General features: G+C 39.6%; 4 protein-coding genes across 18 annotated transcripts in view; 1 reads left to right on the forward strand and 3 right to left on the reverse strand.

The window, feature by feature from the left end:
* LOC145440621 (inositol 1,4,5-trisphosphate-gated calcium channel ITPR1-like) overlaps positions 1-22,269 on the forward strand; it is a 214,386-nt gene that overhangs the window by 83,041 nt on the left and 109,076 nt on the right. The window lies entirely within an intron of this gene.
* LOC145440656 (b(0,+)-type amino acid transporter 1-like) lies at positions 56-7,431 on the reverse strand. The gene is made up of 6 exons (XM_080318363.1): positions 5,174-7,431; positions 4,696-4,826; positions 3,977-4,191; positions 3,009-3,196; positions 1,825-2,031; positions 56-1,059 (listed from the first exon to the last, which is right to left on the reverse strand). Exons 1-6 carry the CDS (start codon positions 5,741-5,743, stop codon positions 820-822), a joined length of 1,551 nt encoding a protein of 516 aa, XP_080174489.1. The 5' UTR covers positions 5,744-7,431; the 3' UTR covers positions 56-819.
* On the reverse strand, positions 12,840-16,560 carry LOC145440706 (pterin-4-alpha-carbinolamine dehydratase-like). Of its 2 annotated transcripts, none has more exons than XM_080318441.1 (3): positions 16,172-16,560; positions 14,863-15,069; positions 12,840-13,024 (listed from the first exon to the last, which is right to left on the reverse strand). In XM_080318441.1, the coding sequence occupies exons 2-3, from the start codon at positions 15,064-15,066 to the stop codon at positions 12,923-12,925; spliced, it is 306 nt and encodes a 101-aa protein (XP_080174567.1). In that variant the 5' UTR covers positions 15,067-15,069; positions 16,172-16,560; the 3' UTR covers positions 12,840-12,922. The 2 variants fall into 2 exon arrangements, with proteins under 2 accessions (XP_080174567.1, XP_080174565.1); XM_080318439.1 differs by having other exon boundaries at positions 16,155-16,544.
* On the reverse strand, positions 18,314-21,015 carry LOC145440686 (uncharacterized). Its single transcript, XM_080318413.1, has one exon. It carries the CDS (start codon positions 20,942-20,944, stop codon positions 19,943-19,945), a length of 1,002 nt encoding a protein of 333 aa, XP_080174539.1. The 5' UTR covers positions 20,945-21,015; the 3' UTR covers positions 18,314-19,942.

Raw genomic sequence — 22,269 nt, forward strand, 5'->3', positions numbered from 1 at the left:
TCACCACAACACTACCTTTTGGGTATAATTGTATCAAGTCACGCGTATCCGAAAATATAATGCGCCAGGAAATCGTATTTATTGCAGTCAATGTCAGGCGGAGAGTGGGCCTATAATATGAAAATACAATTTACGAAATTTCGATAAAATAGTGCAATTTCACATAAATCTCCACAGTGTAGAACCTTCGTAGCTTCGTTTGTCAGCACGAGCTCGAAATATTGTGGTTCGCACGAGAAACCCGAACTTGAACAGAATGCACGCACGATTCTGAGAATCTGGCAATAATCGTGGCATCACGCACCAGTGCAGTGCAACAAGAAAACATTCATTTTTTTGAATTAGATTAGTATTTCAATAGCAGTGCAGATTTTTCCAAATTATAATAGAATTAGAATGACTGAATCCGCAAGAACTCGGGCATTGAATGATTTTCCGAATTAGAAAGAAAGAGAATAAAAATCAGGCTCATTTCGCAACGAATCGAAGTTGATTCACATAACCATGAGAATGACAAATGTCTGCAGACCGAGCTTGGCTCGTTTCGCACTATATAGTTCTACTGTAACATTTTCAATAAACCAGGAATAAGATGAAAATGAAAAGGAGAGCATTGAAAGATTTCGTAAATTATAATTAGCATTAATCGGGAAACCAGAAATGAGATTGGGATAAATATGAGAGCATAAACACGTCGCAAATTATATTCATATTACTGTTATTCGCTGTAATTAGACTAATTGGATAGCTAGAAATATCGAAGTGACCAAGTCTGACTTGGCGTGTGCGTAATTTATCAAACCAAATCTATACGCTGCGTCATCTCTCTTGCACTTGATTTGATGTCGGAGCAACGAGTAACAATTTTTGTAGAAAACGTCCTGTTTTACCGATTCCCGTCATTTTGATCTTGCCGCGAGTAATAAGTAGATACATCACCATGAACACCATAAATAGAACAAGGCTGAGCAGGTACAAGGGTTCCGGTTGAAATACCAACGGGACCGCCATCAAATACATCGAAATCAGCGTGGCGAATATGGCGGTTGCTTTGTAGACCTGAGAAAAATAGAAAGTTATTTCTGAAGACTTTTGGCGGATTGGATGGAACTGGGTATTTTTTAGAGGTGGTTAGGTCGGGTTGTTCGAAAATAACTTTTTTTCCGGATCCTTGGGGTTCGCTGAATATATTGTCGGGTTGGCTATAAAACGCTGCACACCAAATTTGGCTCTATTCCAACCACTATACAGAAGCCGACACAGAGGCAATTGAAAGTCTTCAATTTATTATACCAAAATTTTAAAAAATCTCAAATTTTACTGTCACCGCCATGAAATTGTTAAGTTAAGCCTAAAAAAACGACGCATAACAATTTTTGCTCACTTGCAACCCGTACAAGCAAAGTTATTTGACTTTTTCAGTAATACCTCTCGGATTATACCCACCATCAAGGCTATTTTTGCAAATCCAGTACTTCAAACTGCAATAACCTCGCTTCAACTGATTGGAAGCGAGCAAAAATTTGTGTGCGGCGTTTTTTTAGCCAACCGTACAATTTACTCATTGAGCCCCCAGAATTTGCATCGTCAAACATAAAAATGATGAAAATTTACATCAAAATTACATTATACATTTCAAACTTTAAATTGTAAAAAGTTATTCGATTTTCCTGAAAAATCTTCAAACAGAAGTGGAAGTAGTCGAAATCATAGTCACGGTGATGCAAGTATGCGAAATGTACTTGAGTACTCACAAAAAGTAGAGCTACTTCGATATGAACCAAGTGACCAACTCTTGGAAGCTTTGCGCAAGAACCAACTCACCTTGTAGGGTCTGTAAAGATCTTTTCGCTTTTTCCGCAGATACAGCAGTCCCAGGAAAGTCAAACCCCGAAATATCCAATTGGTGAACAGGCAGGCCGTAACCAGAACGTCGAAGTTGCTCGAAAGTAACATGCAAGTGCCCAGGATCAGAGTCAAGAGAATCGCCGGCACCGGAGAATAATGCCGGATATGAGCCATGGATAGGAACTGAAAGATTTGCATTCAAGTTCAGTTCAATTCAATAAATATTTCATCATCAAACATCACAAAATTGCGACAAAGTGGAAAGATAAAGAGGAGTTTAAACGACTCGGAGTATAGTTGAACAACTTGAAAATTCTCAGTGTTTACAATCAGAGTTACAATTATATAGCTACACGGTTTTTCCTAGATTAGATGAGAATTTCAATGACTGAATTGAAATACAATTTCAATTCCGAATGAGATGAAATACGACAAAAAAACCAATTCAGAGCTCATTCTTATAAGCACGCTTCGCTCGTTTCGCACTGTAGAGTTCCTCTGTAGCATTTTCAATTAAACCAGAAATTAGATCAGAATTAAAATGAGACCATAGAAACATTTCACAAATTAGATTAGAATTAGATCACCGGCATTTCACTCTAATTAGACAAGCAGAATTATCCAGTTTTCCAAGTGTGCTATACTATCTATAAAGTATAGAGCCTGCTGGTATTGCGACTTGCATGTGGACTTGATGTCATATTGCCGACGAAATATTGTGTCACGGTCGTGGTTATTTCCAATACATTCTAGGAGTGGAAGCCGAAGAAATAGACCATTTCTTGTCTTGGCGGACGAAAAATATTGTAGGCTACTAGAGTTACAACTTACCATACGTCCTCATTTAGGAGGAATTGTCCTCCCTTTTCATGAAATCGAAAATGTCCAAAAATGTTCTCCTCTTTGGAAATCCATATAGTTTTGACAACCAGACGATTGTGTAAGCTCAAAATGTCATAAATCACGCGAAATCTGGGATCTGGACGTTCTAGCAAGTCTTTGGGGAGTCGAGCTACAAAATTGCGCTCTTTTTTAGTTAATACAACAGTATTCCCTATACGCATTTTCAAATGACCCGTCTGATATTATAAATTTAGTGATTTTTTAAAAAGCATCCTCTTTGCCGGATCTCAAAATATGGCAACCCTAATAATACCAACCTCGGGCATGTGACCCAGTCGTCCAGCAATGAAGGGTATCCTGGCAATCGCTAGGAAGGTGAGATTGAGCGATCCAACCAGCGACAAACACACGGACAAGGTCATCAAATACGCGACGAACGGATGGATTTTTTGTCCGAACGTCACGGCGACAGCGTGAGATGACAACATTTCAGTCGGAGTCAACACTGGAAAATTTTGGATCGAAAAATGAAGGATGGCAATGTAGCCTATTAGAAGTCTCGCCAGCAGTGGTGATTAGTATCGAAGTACCTCTACTTCTAAAAGTACTTCAAGCAGATTTTGCCTACTTGCACCATTTACTCAAGTAGTTATGATGTTAGATTACTTCCACTTCTACTTAACAGTTTAGTGTTTTTTAAGGAAAATCTAGACCTAAATACTTGCTTTTTTACTTGAGTACAAACTTGAGACATTACTTCTACTTGTACTTCTACTTGAGTAGCAACGATGACTACTTTTACCCAAGTGCTGGTTATGATTTTTGAATTTTCAGTTTTTTTGGCGAATCTATGCCTGAAAGGTCCACTATTTTACTTACTCGGCAATCGTTAATTCTACTTGTACTTGAGTAGAAATTTAAGACGCCTGTTGTACTTTCACTTGAGTAGCAACGTGTAACAACTACTTCCACTTCTACTAAAACAGTTCTCAGTTATTTAGGCGAATCTAGGCCTGTAATATATAACTTTTTACTGACTTTTACTTGAGTAGAAATTTCTAACTAAATCCTACTTCTGCATGTGTACCATGACTACTTTGATCACCCGCTGGCAAGGCAAGTGATAAACTCATTCCGATTCAATCCGAAATACAGTAATTGTGCCAAAAAGGGCAAAATCGATGTATTATTCGCTTTGCACCCGACTCAGTCGGCGATCGTATAATCGGTATTGATAAATGATGCCATAAATTCAGATTTTCAGCACAAAAATCGCGACTCTCACCAGAAAAGTACGCTACGTTGACAATAAGATACAGCGCCGTAACCAGAGGGACAGCTATACACGTAATAACTGGCAACGCTCGGGCCGGGTTCTTGACCTCTTCCGTGACGAGAGTTATCGCTTCAAAGCCATCGTAAGCCCACAGTCCTTGGTACAGAGCGAGACTCAAGCCGGCCACGCCAATATGAGATTGAGAATCTGCAAGAATTTGCGTTCTGAAAAATAGCGCGCGTGCAAACATGCAAGTTATGTCGAAGACAGCCTGATACTGTATAGATCAGGGTTTCTTAATCTGGAGCCCAATGGAATTCATGGCAGACTTCGACTACTTGAAAATATTCATCTTTCCTAAATTAGATTAGAATTAGAACCACTCCATCCTCAAGATTATACCGGACCACGACTGACCTATCGATCTCGCTTTCCATGATATGCCGCCCTATTTCTTGTCGCTTTCTTTTTTAGAATATTATCAATTCGGATACAAAAATATGACCAAACGGGTGTTTTTCAAGGATTCAGTTTTCTAGAGCCTCTTTAAGGTTAGGCCTACTTGAATATACAAGTATATTCGTATTGAAATGAACCCGGATATTTTCGGCTGACACTCGTCAGGGGATTCCGTCAGCAACTATAGCAGAGATTTCAAAAGAACTAATACATCAACAACCAACAATTCTGTTTTCAACAGATGAAAAACAGAACAACGCAAAGCTCACCCGTGTCCTGTAACGTTAACATGTTCTGGAAAGAAGTTTGATGTAGCAACTGAACGATCGTTGATGAGTTGCATCAATCCGACAAAGGCAATCCCAACCAGAGCGACCACTTTGCCAAAAGCGAAGAATATCTGCAACAACGATTTTTTGAGTAATTGTGCGACCAATAGAGGGGGTTACAGTATAGTCATCAAGATTTCACGATTTTGGAAGTAAATTTGAAATTTCTTTAGATTTTTTATAATAAATTCAAAATTTTCAAACTCCTGTGCATTCACATTTACAAGTTTATTCAAGCCAAATTCGGTGTGCTGCGTTTTTCAAGAAGCCTAACAATTTAATCAGTGAATCCCCGCGGCAACCCGGAAAAGAAAAGTTTTTTTGAACAACTCTTATGACCAATACTTCGATTCATAAAGCATTCGGTATCAGGAAGGCGAGTTTAATGAAAGCGTTTTTAAATACCAGGATTTCTCACCTGTAAACGAACCGCCAGCTTCACCCGCGTGATATTAACCCCCATAATCAACATCGCAACTGAAAGCCCCAGTAATTTCTTCAGCAAATCAGCGTGCGGCACTTCGCAATCGTCTTTAAAATATAACTTCGTCATGTACTCCCCCAGAGCTATGATCTGCGCGGCCAGAGATTCGGGATTTGCAGAAATAACGACCATCCAAGTGTATAGAAACGATGGAAAAGGTCCAAACGCGTAATGTAAATAAGTCATCCAAGACCCAGATTCGGGAATTGACGCTCCTAATTCGGCCACGCAAAACGCAGCAACCATCGTCATCGCACCGCCCACACCCCAAACAGCAATACTAGTCCGTACATCCCCGTTACAGTACTTTAAAACTCCGGTAGGAACTACAAAGATCCCAGAACCGATCATCATGCTGACTACCAGGCACACGCCGGAGAATAGGCTGATTTGTCGCTTCAGCCTGAATGGCTTGTCTTCAGAACGAAGGCTTTCGTCGGAGGATGAAGTCACGTCCGAGCCGTCGACTGGTTCGTATTTGAAACGTGTGCCGCGACGCGTCATGATGTCATAAGTCTAGTATCATCGCATAACATAAAGACTGTGAGAAAACGGTATAGTTCTAAATAAAGCACTCACATAGTGAATTGCGTCGGACGGACAGGGGACAGCGTGTTCGAGGTAGACTTGGACTACCTGATAATTCTGGTCGTCTAATTAGACTAATTAGAGCGCGGGTAATCTAATTCTAATCTAATTTGAGAGATGTTTCTATTAGGCTATTCAGCTGCTGGGCTCTTCCAATGCAGGCATGTCGATTTCGGAATCTCCGGTTACCTAGATCAGACATGGATATTACGTACAGTAGTGTATAATTGCGCATAGAAAACGGCAAGTATTATTCTGCTCGGACTTGAATTGGTTGCTGTATATAATAGTACCTGCATTTGTTGCAATATAAATATCGAACCTGCAACTGTCTCGTTTCAGTTGAACTTGGAGGATGGTAGCCATATTCTAACAGTTGAATAGAACAACGACCGCACGATTACAGTAGCTCTCAATTCAAGAATAATCACTCATTTACGAAAACCGTCTGCACACTACCACGTATCGGAAGCCGCAGTATGTTACTAGGATTTAGCGACGTTGCCGAGACGTAACTCGATCCCGACAATATGTAGGCCAACGTCGCCGGGGGCAATCATCATAACACCACGTATCTGATATGCCATTGTTGGTGATGGCACCATTCCTCATTAGGGTTAGGCGATATCGAGTACTAAGAGTGACTCAATTCTGATCCGAGTATTTGGCGTCGAGTCAAGTATTCGGGATCACTCATTATGACGTCCTAACAGTACGAACCATGTGGAAAGCTCAAATATATGTGCCTTTTATGAGACCACAGAGAATATAATGCCGGTTCCACATTACATCAAAGATAATTTGGTTATATTTCAAGCATGCCTATTTCATTGTGTTTTGTTGTTGTCTGCGGTATTCATGGTGTCTGACTACTACTACTACTATATGGTCATTTACACAAGGCCAATTTTCTTCATTTTTATCCCGTAGCTGCCGCCTTCCAGCACGGCCCACTTCTAGGCTTTAATAAGACACCGATTACACTTACACGGATGATTATTATTGTGTTTTGTGACAATGCTTTGAGTTGATCACGACTTCGCAGGTACTGTATGTTTCGTATGCAGCGATACAACCAATCGAGATTTCAAGGCTTCACGGTGGTATATTTCTACTGAATCAATATTCGTCTACCCTCAAGTTTACTGGGACCCAGTCTGACACATCAACCTCACCTACCGACACATACAGCATTCATTTTGTCGCTTACTTTTATGCTATCCTTTCTTTTATCCAGTGTGCATGTCTCTTATTTACATGCTGCAGACCCAGGTGGGTGTCTGATTACAAGACTACTCCAAGTCCTTTCGGCAACATCCTATCTTTTCATAATATCCCAATCGTGTGATGAATTGATTTGATAAAAACTTTAATAAATGATGATGATTATCGAAACTATATTTCTCGTTGACAGATTAACTCCCCGCGGCAAATGGCGTATCATTTCAGTGCTCGAAAGAATCAGTTCTCACTATATTTGACTCGAATCATTGGAATTAATACTCTCGAGATTCAAATTCTAATACTAGAATCATTGTGCCCAGCCCTCGACCTCAATCAGTACACACTCAAATCTCGCGGTCAAATTATAGAATACTAACCTACGGATAGACACGCAACTCCAGTCGTTACGCTCGGGTAAGCAGTACGCTTACTGCTGAGCGATCTAAAAACAGCATAATTGGTGGTGTTATAGCTTGCGACCCGAGGGCTGAAATTTAATAAAGCTGCTCTTAATCGAGAGCTACTGTCACATTGATTCCGAAAATACAAATTAGAATCTTGTCAGGGAAACGGAACCACCTCAAAACAGCCCTCAAAGTCTGAAAATCGGCATTGCTCCGAACAATCGCTTCACGAAATTGGCCATTGTTATGTTCGTTGTGTTGCGGCGATGCGGTTGTTGAAACAATCCCGATTTTCAGACTTCGAGGGCTGTTTTGAGGTGGTTCCATTTCCCTGACAAGATTTTAATTTGTATTTTCGGAATCAATGTGACAGTAGCTCTCGATTAAGAGCAGTTTTATTAAATTTCAGCCCTCGGGTCGCAAGCTATAACACCACCGATTATGTTGCTTTTAGATTGCTCAGCAGTAGGTGTAACTGCTTGCTCGAACGTAACGGCGGTAGTTGCATATCTATCCGTAGGTTAGTAATCTGTAGTCAATTAGAACACCTTTCCTGGGAGTCCCCTGAAACATAACCAAACGCATGAAACTAATCAGCGGCGCCATACTATCTAACACTGGTCAAAGACCTGTCGAATAAGCGGTAAACTCAGGCAAATATGCACATTGCACATTACACAAGCTAATGCGCTTAGCTTACAGCGTTCTCTCAAACTGGCAAAAGGAAATATGATTACAATGATGGCGCTGGCTGCCCGAGTGCAAAACTTGGTATAACCGGTATCAATCTTCTGTATAATCTACTGTGGTGACGATTACGGAAATACAAATTTTATTGGTCCCGTCGCGCTTCAAATATCCAGAATCACCCTCGAATTTTGTATTGTGACCATAGAGTAGGAATCAAGTTATCTAGAAACATTGCATCAACTGCGATGCGAGGAGTAGAATGATGGCTCTTGGAAGATCAATCGTGTCGATTTCTGTCACGTCATACAGTCACTCACTATTGCGAATTTTGTTGTGATTTTTCAGGCGATATCACGTTTTCTAAACACTAACTTGATTAGTCGAGCATATAGTTAAGCGTATAGCCACAGCCTTACCAAAATGATTAGCTATTAGCTGATTACGAATATCACATTAGTTTTGCCAGATTGGCTCTAGATAAGAAGATATTTATTCCCCTAAACAAGCTTAAAATCACTGTCTTTACCTTTGAATATTTTACTTGGTAGGGAAGTAAATCTTAGATTTATCTACATTTATACTGCGCATAACTAGATAATTGACTATGATGAACACTCATGTCGTTCTCAGTTATTCTATCAATATTAACATGACCTGATGCGAGAACTACGTTGGTTAGAAAGGCAGTTTATCTAGCCTAAAAATTGTACTTTTGCACAATGGAAATATATTTTCTCCTGTACCGATTGGTCAATTGGTCATTCTACCAAGATAAAAGAGGAGTATAATAAAGCTAACAAGTTTGTCCCTGGAAAGCCTAAACTAAAATACTCATATGCGTCTCATCTCTTTCACTTATAATTGTTAACGTTAAGCCCCATACAAAATTTGAGATTTTCGTCAGTTTTACGAGATCGTAAGTTCGTCTTGATGCTATTCCTAAATGCGAGGATCCATGATGGCACGAAGGTAGAGCCAAACATGGTCACCATACATTTGTGATGCGTTAGTGACGGGGGGTCAGGGTAGGCAAGTGAGGTAGTGCCTCACCTGTCTACTAGATTTTGAACATTTTTACTACGAAAATCACGCAACTTGCCTATTTATTGTTAGAAAATATAGTTCGAAACAGAGGCTAAGGCATTGTGATAGCGCAATTCATCGTAAATATCATAGAATGTATAATATAACTGATATTATTTGAATGTAATTGTCGCACTGATTCTGATTCGGCTTCTCAATTCTCAAAGTATTCGGCAGTATAACATTTGCGCAACATGCATACATTTTGACAGCGACCACAAAGCTGCGTTACCAATCAAGAACGTGGATAGCTATACGGCGTTGTTAGTAATTTGAATTTGTAATAGTGAATATCACTTCCACGGCAGTTTATTTCTCGCCGGAGATCAGAAAGACAATGTGTGTTTGAAAACTGTATCGTGATACAGCCGCCGCCATATCTCATAGTCTCTTTGATCAATGAATGCATCGTGCAATTCAAGATTTCGTATCCGGTACGTCGAATTTGCGAGTGATATTGGTCACTGTATTAACCTCTCAAAGACATTTTTATACTTCCACAATAATAATTATACTGCTCGTGTTGAAGATTTAACAACAAGTTGCTGCAAGATTGATAAATTAGGCGCAAAGAGCCATATCTTATGCCCAAAAGAGCCCTACATGGCAGAGATGAGCGGATTTGAAATTTCTATGTCCTAATCCAATCAAAATCCAAACCTTCAAATCCAAATCCAATTCCTAATGCATAAATTTTTCATATTCAAGCCCATGTCCAATCCTAATCCGATTCCAACTGAAAATTCAGAAAAAATACTAATTCATGCAATGGAGGGATTCGAAAATTTTCTTTCAAAACCAACGATTCACTTGATTCAAGATAACTTTAGTAACCATAAGTACATTAATAACTAATCTGAATGAAGTTTGTCGCCATTCGCCACACGACATTTCAATCTCCCAGAAAATAGGTAAATCCAATCCAAATCCTAATCCATTCTGAAAAAATGTCTAATCCGAATCCAATCCAAATCCGACAAAATTTCACAAACCCTGTTTTTTCAAAACCTAATCCTATTCCATGCTCATCTCTGCTATATGGCTCGCGAGCCAAAGGTTAGGTTCCCGACCACTGGGTTAGAACGTATCCCGTTGTCGGGTTTCAAGGTTAATCTGCAAGTCGTCCGTCGAATGCTAATACCCAAATAATCGCATGCGCTACAGTAAATTTGACCACGGCAATTCTGCAACCTATTACAGTCGAGGGCTACCCAGATTCATTCTTACGGGGTCGTTGTGGTATCACCCATCTCTCATAAACCCTGAAGTGCTCAGTAACGAGTTTCTTCTACTTCTTCGAAATACTTAATTAGTTACGATTTGGACTTCTACTTCTACTTAACAGTTTTCTTAACCAGGCACTTCTTTAGTTATTTGTCAATCCCTACTTCTACTTGCACCTGAGTAATAAATTATGACGTTACTTGCACTTCTACTTTGAGTACCAACGATGACTACTTCGACCATCTCTGCAATAATGCCCTTGTGCTGACTGGGTAAATTAGACATATTTTGTATTTCTCTCTTTGGTTGAGACATTCCTCCTGAATAACGGAAACAGACACATTGGCTATAGTATAGGCCAGGGTTACCATATTTTCGATTCAGGAAGAAGGACAATTTAATCTTCCAAGAAGCTCTTCGAATGTTGTTTTCCAAGCGCAGTGAGCCGTGCGGTCTGCCTGCGTCTACCACTCTTTACATAGCTCAATGGTGTCAACTTGTATGGCGATAACGCGCCCGCCAACTCAGCAGAGATGAGCATGGATTAGGATTAGGTTTTGAAAAAACAGGATTTGTGAAATTTTGTCGGATTTGGATTAGACATTTTTTTCAGAACGGATTAGGATTTGGATTGGATTTACCTATTTTCTGGGAGATTGAAATGTCGTGTGGCGAATGGCGACAAACTTTATTCAGATCAGTTATTAATGTACTTATGGTTACTAAGTTATCTTGAATCAAGTGAATCGTTGGTTGTGAAAGAAAATTTTCGAATCCCCCATTGCATAAATTAGTATTTTTTCTGAATTTCCAGTTGGAATCGGATTAGGATTGGACATGGACTTGAATATGAAAAAGTTATGGATTAGGTTTTGGATTAGGATTTGAAGGTTCGGATTTGGATTGGATTAGGACATAGAAATTTCAAATCCGCTCATCTCTGCAACTCAGCAAAGCGAAAGCGTGAGTTACGTGGCAAATCTACACATGGAGCTCAAAAGTAACGTTGGTTGACTAAGTTTTCAAGACCTCCTGCCATAGCTGTACGTCCCACACGCGGTTGCACGTAGAATGACTCTACTCTACACTATTCTTATCTCGACACCATGCCACAGAAAAGACCGTACAATTACCAAACCGAGTCGCGGCATATGAAGGCACCCAAGCGATCAATAGACGCTATAAATAGATGAGACCTAGCCACTGCTGTGATTCTACCACTGAGCTATATAAATAACTTTGACGAAAATCGGTGAACGGGTTAATCATGAAAGTACAATCGGGTGCCATTACGTTATGTGGCTAGAATTAATATTCGTATATCAGAAATGACTGGTGAAACTATTGCAAAGCAATATATTATCATCATCATTGGTTTATTAGCAATTTTATCAGTTCAATACACCACAAAAAATGCGATACAATGAATAGACAGGAAGATGTCGAAGCGACTTGGATTTGTCAATGGAATCGGACACCCACCTTGGCCTAGGCGTAGTAAAGAGGAGGCATGCACACTGAATGAAAGTAAAGAATACAGTATAGAAAAAGAAAGCGACAAGAAATAGGGCGGCATGTCATGGGAAGCGAGATCGATAGGTCAGTCGTGGTCCGGTAATCTTGAGGATGGACTGTATTTATTTAGTAGTAATTGCTTGTATTTCGACTTGAATGTGGACATGCTCGTCGACTGTCGGATGGCCGGCGGGATACTGTTCCACACATCAGGTCCGGCATATTTGATGGAGCGATGATCTTTTCGGTCGATCATATGATATTTGGACGACGTGGACGCGCGTGTGTTGTACTTGTGCGCTTTTGATTCAGAGGTAAAGAAGTCATTGAAATATTCGGACGCAAAATTCCAAATATATTGCGTTGAAGTAGTCTGACTAGCGATTTGGCAAACCAATATGACTTAATATAAAAAAAACGGATTGTGACACGTGACCAGTAAGCATGATTCACCCGGTCACAGATTTGCTCCACGAATGCTGATAAAATCACAGCCTTTGCCTAAACTCGATTATCTGCTTTCCGACAAATGCGCTCTTGTGCTACTTCCGATTCAGTGTGCAGCGCATGCCTTTTATTTACATTGGATTGGCCCGGGTGGGTGTCAGATTTCAAGGACTACTCGAAGTCGTTTCGGCGACTTCCTGTCTTTTCAATTCATTGTATCGCAATCTCGCAGTGCTTTTGAAAGAATAAAAATATAACTGCAAACGGACCCATTAATTATCGCTTGCGTAATCCCCAACCCTAACTTTATCCACATGCTGAAATGACTCATGGTCCTGTTATTCACATTTCAAATCAGTTTGCATTGCAAATGCACGTTACTAACTGCCCTTACTAATATCTTAAGTAGATTTCACAGAGCTGTGTCAGGATAGCCCGCTATTTCCGAAAATTGCACAAAAACAGCAAAAATGAAAAAAGTCATGATTAAAATTCCAGCACAGTCGGCTTAGTTGTTGTAGCCCTTGGCTGCTTGCTCAATGAATGTAGCCATGGTGACGTCCCTGTCCGAAAGGCCACCAACGTCGTGTGAGCTCATTGTAATTTGCACCTGTAGAAAGTCAACCCATTATGTTATTACATTACTACACCAAAATGAGCATTTCCATAGCTGATTCCCACAGAATAATCTTGGGATAAAGACCAGAGGTGATCATTGTAGTGAGTGTTGCAAAGTAGAAGTAACAACGCAAATTTCTACTCTATTACAAGCAGAAGTAACAATTTTGTGTAAATAAGCTTTTTGACAACATGGTTACTCAACCTGTTGGTAGTTGGGTGGTCAAAGGAGTTATCGCTGGTACTCAAGTAGAAGTAACAATTCTACTTGAGTAATAATAATAGGTAACTGAAATAGAACTTGATACTATAATCACTGACAGCATATCTCAGATGGTCATTAGGGCAGTTCAAAAATAACTTGACAAAATTGTTAGATTGCCTAAAAAAAACCTATGTTATATAAACGGTGTGAAAAAAGTTTTGGATTTTTCAAATTTTACTGGATACTCCATGGAATTAACTGTTAGGTTACAAGTCTGAAAAACGATTCACAAAAAATTTGGCTCAATTCCAAACCGTAGAAGCAACAACAAATAACATAGTTCAGACTACAACCTTTTTTTAGACAACCTAACACTTTCATGGGGTATCCAGTAAAATTTGAAAAAAAATTATATTTATTTTTATCAAATAAATGCAAAACTTTTTCCTATTTAGCAATGTTCCTATAGGTTGGAATTGAGCTAAAATTGGTCTGCAGCGTTTTTTTAGGCAGCCTAACAATATTATCAAGTAGATAAGACCGAGATGCTCGTTTTAAATGATGCCAGTCATAATTTCACTGTGAACATCAATCATAAACAAATCTCCATATGTGACTCGGCAAAATATCTTGGCGTCACCATTGATTCCAAATTGTCTTGGAAGCAGCATATTGAATGCACAATATCAAAACTAGCTCGGTGTGTGGGAATAATGACCCGTCTCCAATCTTTGGTTTCCAGATCAGTACTAAGAACCATCTACTTCTCTCTTTTCCACTCTCATCTGCAATATGAAATCGTAGTATGGGGAAATGCATGCACAACATTTTTGTGCAGAATTCGAACCCTGCAAAACCGTGCGATACGGCTGATCTCATCTGTACCTTTACGTACCAATTTGTCGCCTTACTACCGTAAGCATCGAATTTTGCGAGTTGACGAACTATATCGCTTCCAAGTATTAAAAGTTGTTTACAAATATTTTTCCAATAGTCTGCCTCCTGTGTTTGATGACTTTTTCATACCTGCAATACATGTCCATTCCCATTACACAAGATCCTCTTCAAAAGGGAATATCTACTTACCCCCACCCAATAGCAACCTAACTAAGAGATCCATCGACTACTCGGGACCTATCATCTGGAATGCATTACCACCACATATCCGTGAATTGCCTTATAATAGATTCAAAAAAGCCCTACTTGATCACCTCTTGTCGTTACACTAACACTGTTGCCCTACCTCGCCCAGACATTGCTTCATTGATCATTTGCTACCATCGTTTCATTTATTTTTTTATTTTCCTTTCTTAACTAAACATTTTTTTACAGCCAGACTGTTCAGAGTCAAGTGTACCTGTTTGATTCTGGTGCGATCAGACTAGATGACCTTCACGGTCTTATCGATCATTCCTATCTAATACCGAATACTGTGCACGCATATTTTCTGTACCACCATCACTGCCGTTTGTTATGTATTTTGGTTGGATGAAAATAAAGACTCTCTCTCTCTCCAGTAAAATTTGAACAAAAAAGTAATTTTTGAACAGCTCCTAATGTAGCGTACAATATGGATTCCTGCATAAAAGTTTCAACAACACACCAATGCTACCAGTGACTCCTACCTTGTTGTAAACATTGAACCATTCTGGATGATGATCCATTTTTTCGGCTTGCAAGGCAACGCGCGTCATGAAACCGAATGCTTGATTGAAATTTTTGAACAAGAACTCCTTCTTGATGGCGTCTCGGCCAGATTGGTCCATCGCCCAGCCACAATCCAACAAAGGTTTCAGTTTACTGGTTCGGTCATCCCCTTCCAGCTTCATTTTCTGAATACAGGCCCGTTGTTTATTATCAGCACCACTAAAACATTATTGGTTCTACAATGCAGACATGGACAACTAGAAAATTCCAGTTGTGTAAGTAGAACGAAATGCTGGCATTCGAATTAATCAAATTTGTGAAATGTTTCTAATGTTTCTGTCAGGGTCAAGATCTTACGTTTCCACTAATCCCTATCAAACAGTAGGTAGCACAAGACTGAAAATATACAATATAATTTGGTCAGAGCAGTGATTGATACACTCCAAATAATTCTTGAATACAAAAATTGACTTGGTGACGGAAGATTGCAGCAAAAAGAAAAGCAATTGTAAATGTATTAGAATTGCATGTAGGCTCTATTTAGTGCAACAGTGCATACTACAAAGGAAAAAAGTTAAGTGGACAATAGTCTAGTCTAGTCTACTTTCTTACCCACAAAAATTTGACCATCACCAATCAGGGCTCCCCGTGAACATGTCAAAATTGATGGTGTTTATAATTGGATATCGAAAATTATGGTTCAGGCTGTTCGAGTTCGGGTATCGTCAAGCAGGTTGGGAACACTAAGACAGGATTTGGGGTTTTGGGCAAGGTTAGACTTGGGGGTTAGGGCTACGTTGGCGGGGTATCATACGATTAGGGTTGGGGTAATGATACTAAATGGTACCATGATAATTTATAACCCCAAAGCTAATTATAAGGGCCTTAAATTTTGACATGTTCATGCGGAACCTTGATTGCTGATGGTCACGTTTTCGTTTGTGGATAAAAAGTAGGCCTACACAATAATCCCCAATGTGAGACTGACCTCGAATGACCTTAATGTATAAAACAATGCATGCCTAGCCAGAGTTGACTAATATTCCTTAAATTCAAACATCTTTCAATTATTGCGTTTGTACAGGCCAGTGGAAACACAATGACTGAAGGACGGCGATATGAAACGGGGAAAAGCCAAACAAACTTGAAAAAGTCCTTGGCAATAGCAATATTTCTGACTGTGAAACTGCGATTTCGATGGAAGAGGTCTTTCCATAAAGCTATTCAACTATCAATAGTTGAATATCACAGATAAGTAATCAAGACATACTTGCAGTAAAACCTTACTCCAATGAAAGGTGCGTCCAGCAGTTGATGCAGTAAATCTCTGCGGCGAAGGCGGGAACGCAAATCTGAGGCAGCGCACTTGATGCAGCAGCAGCATGCGACTCACGTGTGAGGCGAATTGCTCGACTCGCAGCTCATATATTGCTTGCTACGTAACGTATTCTGGCACTTGAATATCGGAAATGATAGCCAGGTGCTCGCCACGGACTTAGCAAGCCAGTGCAAACATGAAGAGTTGAAGACGTCTGATAACCGAACAATCGTGTGGATTCACGAGAATACGCCCATTTTACACCCACGACCATACACACCCACTCTCGAAAACCCACTTTCTTTAACTGTGACCTAGTCGGTTGGCTTCCTGCTCCAAAGACGTGGCATGCGGTTGGCGAGTTCCCTTAATTGTAAAATATGGATCGTTCAATCTATATATCCAGATGTTCATAGCCTTCTACAGTTACAAACTTCAATATCGCAAGACACCCGCCTTGACGATAGTGCAGTAAGTGCACCTTTGGGGCGTTCGCGACCTCGAGTAAAGGGGACGTTATGCACTATAAAAATCACTGTGGGAAATCCAGGAATTGATATCTATATTGATGCACTCTGGTATATATGATATGTGGTCACGTCGTTTGGTGTTGTCGCCTACTCATCCATGAGCGTAATATGCGCGAAGCGCATAAATAAATTTCGGGTTACTGAAGTGCTAAAACTATTCATGTGCAAAGTCAAGTGAGCATATGTATAATTGTATATCTTAAGCGTGTTTTGTCCCTTCTATTAGCATCTGCGCGCAGTCCGGGTAGAAACCACTGAGCTATATAACCGAAGTCTGTCCACGGCGCGACAGCCTGGGCGCAGGCAATCACGCAGACTATTGTTGCGCAAACTATTGTCGTTGACTGTTACATGTAGTCATGTAGCCTGCTGACAATAAGCTGATTGAAAACAAGCCACCACAAATCTTTACGAGTTGATTTCGGTTCAAATTAGTTTCATGACGCCACAGACACACGGAAAGTGCCAGCAGAAAGAACATGTACCCCACAAAACAATGGAACGATTTTATGATGAAATGACACAAGGGCGTCGTAGGCAATATTCCCTCTAATTTTTCACGAGTCTACGTGCACGTCGTGCACTCATCAACTCACTGCCAGGTCCCTTGGACAACAATGTGTTACGACAAAAAAAATCATCACTTCGTGTTTTTTTTGTGCGCAGCACACGATTTTCTGTGCGCGGCGACTTTGTCGGGCGCAGCTTAGATAGGGAACATTGGTCGCAGGCAGTGCAACTCATGATTAGTGGTTATCATTACAAAGTGATGCGGCCTAATCTTGTCCACATACATCGATCAAGTGACACTGATACATCCTGCAGTTCTGAATCTCCTAGTTTGATCAAAGTCCACAGCTTCAATATCATTTTCCCCATGAAATAGCGCCGAGGACCATGTCGTGCTGCCAACCACTGTTGAACTTTTGAGACGCTGGCATTTCATACTACTGACAGTGACAGCATATAGCAGGATTATCATCGTATGCAACAGTATGTGGTAGGTCAATTTACTCAATTGAATGTCAATGATACAATGTACTACGATGCTACAACATAGCCCACGTTTTCATGGCTAATGACAGCATTGATAGGGCCTAGTGCCGACACACTAATTGTGAGTAGGACGCTGCATAGCCTACTTTTGTCCCTGATATTTTGCGGCATATACGCCGACTCCTGATACACATACACACGATCTGCGCATATGCATTGCATACACTGAGTGCATATGCCGCTGGACAACGAAAGTGCAGATATATCGAATAATAGACACTTAGACAGTGGCCGCAGCAATTGAAGGTCTAGGCAGAATTTACAATTCCTTCAGTGCGACATCATCCGCGCCTAGATACGGCAAATGTGTTAACGGTCTTTCAAAAATTCAGTAAGGATCTGCGCAAACAGCAATGGACAACAATAGAATAGTACTATACTATGCAATTTTTTTCTTCTGTTTGGTGCCCATGCAGCATTTGAACACATTTTTATTGCTATGAGCAGACCAAGACCCTCGATTGTTGCGAAACAGCCGAGCTAAACGAACCTGCCTTATTCACGACATCTCAGTACAAGCAAATATGAAATGGATACCCGTGGAGTTCTTTTGTAATTCTCCGACCAAAAGCACATCAACAACAGATTCCAGTCAACAGAAAAACAAGACGGTACCTATATAAAAACTACTGTGCCGCTAGAAGGCTGTTTTGATATGAGCGAATCTCTGTAAATGCGTTAACACGAACCGTTGAACATGAAAGGTATATAATTATGGACATTGGACATGGAAACACACAAATGCACATTCCTAACGATCATGAATATCACTCAGAACACATAACAAGCATTTTCAACCATAATCTTCAACCAAATTTAACAGTATACGAGCAGACAAGGTACGAGCCAGGAGATGAAATACCTTGATTTTTGGACAAATTCCAAATCGTTTTTGCATCATTAAGTCGTTATAGCATGGAACCATGCTTGAAGACACACTCAAAATTTATATATTGGCAATTACCACACTATAGTTTGCCGTGTCTATGGTCATGTGAGAACCCATACTAGAGCTGAATGCTTGACATTTTCCTAGCATCCTTCAATACACAAGCAGTACACTTGATAATTTCAGTTAGATCCTACTCGACTATCAACAGCGTTTGAGTGCTATCCAAACAAACGAAAATTCCAATCCGCACAACGCGTTCGACTTTTGAAATGACAAGTGTACCGTCGAGACACGACATAGTGGCTTTAACCCATTCAGATAATACTTTTGGTAACAAAATTACACAATAAATACTTGAACACACAAAGATGACAGCTACTTGCAGTAGTATATTGCTAACAGACGAAAGTCACAGTGGACACATGAAGATAAATAACAATATTGTTTAATACTTGGGGAAAATTATTCACGGTACGTACATGAATTATAGAAAGACTCCGAGAAACTTGTCAGTCGAATTGAAATAACCAAGAGAGAAAACTGTGGTGTGATGAAAATTGAACAGTAGAGCTGTTCGAAAATAACTTCTTTTTGAAATTTTACCGGCTACTTGATAAAATTGTTAGGTTGCCCAAAAAAAACGATGCGTGCCAATTTTGGCTCAATTCCAACCTATAGCCTAGCCTATAAGCATGGCTATAGAAGAAAAAAGGTTTGTATTTGTTTTACAAAAATAAATATAACCTTTTTTTCAAATTTTACTGAAATTGTTTTGTCCAAAAGACAAGTGTCACATGACAAATTTTGCCCAATTCCAACCAGTAGAAGTGGAGTTATTGAAGTACAAAATTTTGCCATTTGAAAAAAAAAAATAGTATTAATGGTGGGAAATTCTTCAATTAAGTCTTACAGATCTATTCACCGAAATACTATGATTTGAAATCCTAAATTTTGAAGATCAATAACTTCTCTTCTGCGGGTTGGAATTGAGCCAAATTTGTTGCGTACCATTTTTTCAGACAATTTAACAACTTCTTGAGGTAGCCAGAAAAATTTGAAACATTTTTATATTCATTTTTATTAAAAAAATCCAAAACTTTTTTTCTTATGTAGCAATGCTTCTATAGGCTGGAATTGAGTCTGAATTCATGTGCTGCGTTTTTTTATGCAACCTAACAATATTACCAAGTAGTCAGTAAAATTTGAGAAAATTAGGTATTTTTGAACAGCCCTATTGATCAGTAAAATAAAATGGAGGTGCATTACTTTTTATTAGGCCTACTAGTCGAGCTATCATTGGCTCTATGTGGGTTTTTCCCTTGTCTTCTCTGAACATCAACATAATTTGCCGATAAGCTATTAACAACCATGGGCAAAGGTTCCCCAAAATCATTGAGACTAGACGTTCGAATTGGTTTTTTAGCCTTTGGTCTTGATGGTATTCTGGGAAACTTAAACCCAGAGGAACTAACTTCTACTGCTTTCGCGGGAGGTTCCGATGTTGCGGTTCTAGAAGACGCCACACTAAATCTATCAGCTCGCAACTGCGATAACTCGGCAAGCTGATCGCAATTCGCTTTGTGCAAATGTTGGATGATTTGCTCGCATTCTTCGACCGATGGATTACGAAAATCCTGGTCGCTACCAGACCGTATTCTGAGTGGATTTAAGGTTGCATTAAACGGTAATGGTACGTGCGCGTTACTTACAGAAAATTTACGCCTGTAACTTTTCCGAGGCGTTGAATTCCCGGATGATAAATCATCGGCTTCAACACTTTTCGGTTGAATTTGCGATTCTAGATACACGACTGTCTTTCTTAGTTCTGCGTTTTTTTGATTTGAAGAGGTAAGAGCTTGTTTTAAATCCTTGATTTCTTCTTCAAGAATAATACTTTTGATGTCGGAAGGAACACTTTGACATCTGGATTCTTGCGGGGAACGTGGAGGCGTTGCGTTACTCTGTGCGACTATTATCTTGAATTTCAAATCTTTATTCTCTTTTTTAAGAGACTCCAATTCTTGATGTAGCTTCCGTAACGTTTCCGAATGTTGATCTTGCAGGAATTTAATGCTTTTGTCTTGATTCAAAAACTGATGCTGTACCGATTGGGAGACCTTTTCCAAAAACCTGACGTCCACGGCCGTATCTGCGGCGGTGATTCGGTCGCGTACGAAAGGCCTCGGGTATCTGGATCGGTCGAACGTGGAAACACGAGACCATGACGGCAAATTGCCCGGTGGCGGAAGGGCAGATGATGACATGACTAGATCTGTTTAGCATAGAAACGCGTTCTGGAAAATGTACAACTCGATAATATAATAAAGCCTACGACTCATTCTATTATAATGTAGCAAATTTTTGACATTTGTAATGCATACCCTCAGAATTGTCCAATATTTACAACTCTATTCCATAACGAAATCACAAAAAAATTTGTCCACAAGACGACAGGATTGCAATACAATAGCCGGAACCAGAGCGGGACAACCAGAAAATTTCCTGCATTTCCAATTGAGAATAGAATTAGAATGATAGTTACAGTTTTCCAAATTGGATTGCAATTAGAATTACTGAATTAGCAAAAACTCGGAATTAGCAAGAATTACAAGAAATATCAATTTCAGTTCATTCTCATATGCAAGAGAATGGCAAATGTCTGTACACTGAGCTTGGCTTGTCTCGCATGATACCGGTCTCCTGTAGCATTTCCAGAAAACCAGAAATTAGATTAGAATGAAAATGATAGCATAGAAAATTTGAGACAGCAGATTAGAATTAGAATACTGACATTTCACTGTAACTAGACAACTAGAATTATGTAGTTATCCAACTATGATAGTTATTAACACAATCCATTCGGGTACACTACTATCGTACTCAATGGAAAAACAAATTAACATCGGGATCTTATGATTTGATCATTGACTTTACACCTCCAGCATCATGCTGATTCATTGCAGAAGCTAGCAAATATAATCCACACCATTCCTTACAACAGTAAATAAAAGGCAGGCTACTGGCTACCACCTATCAAAGTCAGGATCAGGAAGTGTTGTCATCATTTCCAATACTGAAGTTATCCTTAGATTTTCTCTACATCAAAATTTACCTTGAATACAATAGACAGATTACCGAATGAGATTGCTACGAAGATCATGCTACTCAAAACTTGAAAATTCTCAAATGCAGGTAACGGCATTAAAAAGTTGGGAAACTTAAGAAAATTTCTAATGCCCTAATAACAGTTTGTTTCTGTTTGAAGTCTTGATAATTTGAATAATTCATTGAAAAAAAAAATGCTAGTACATAGTCGGTGCCGGGCAGTAGCCAATACGCCTACGTCACACCCTGAAAACACCATTTACTGCATGAATAATTCGTGAGCCAGTATCGCCACCTTTTTTCTCTTCTAGTTTATGAATGGAACATCAACACCTTAGTTTTCTGCGTAATGCTAAAATTTCATCAAGGCTTGAAATGAATTAACCCTACTGTTTATAAAAGTGGCTTATAATTTTTCTTTTAATAATCTAGGTGTAGGGTAATCAAGTTATGCCACGTTATCACAGAACAGGAAGTACTGTTT

This window comes from Botryllus schlosseri, chromosome 6, assembly GCF_051294905.1.
Source record: "Botryllus schlosseri isolate E-star chromosome 6, Bs_hap1, whole genome shotgun sequence".
NCBI classification, from domain to species: Eukaryota; Metazoa; Chordata; class Ascidiacea; order Stolidobranchia; family Styelidae; genus Botryllus; species Botryllus schlosseri.

Excerpts from the sequence above, each read along its gene's own strand:
- LOC145440656 (XM_080318363.1), bottom strand. The coding sequence starts at position 5,743 with ATGACGCGTCGCGGCACACGTTTCAAATACGAACCAGTCGACGGCTCG. Across the intron at positions 4,827-5,173 it reads AGCTGGCGGTTCGTTTACAG|ATATTCTTCGCTTTTGGCAA; the intron begins GTGAGAAATCCT and ends TCGTTGTTGCAG. Across the intron at positions 2,032-3,008 it reads GACTGGGTCACATGCCCGAG|TTCCTATCCATGGCTCATAT; the intron begins GTTGGTATTATT and ends CAAATCTTTCAG.
- LOC145440706 (XM_080318439.1), bottom strand. The coding sequence starts at position 16,268 with ATGCTGCTGCTGCATCAAGTGCGCTGCCTCAGATTTGCGTTCCCGCCT. Across the intron at positions 15,070-16,154 it reads GGAGTAAGGTTTTACTGCAA|AAAATGAAGCTGGAAGGGGA; the intron begins GTATGTCTTGAT and ends GCCTGTATTCAG. Across the intron at positions 13,025-14,862 it reads GGTTCAATGTTTACAACAAG|GTGCAAATTACAATGAGCTC; the intron begins GTAGGAGTCACT and ends GACTTTCTACAG.
- LOC145440686 (XM_080318413.1), bottom strand. The coding sequence starts at position 20,944 with ATGTCATCATCTGCCCTTCCGCCACCGGGCAATTTGCCGTCATGGTCT.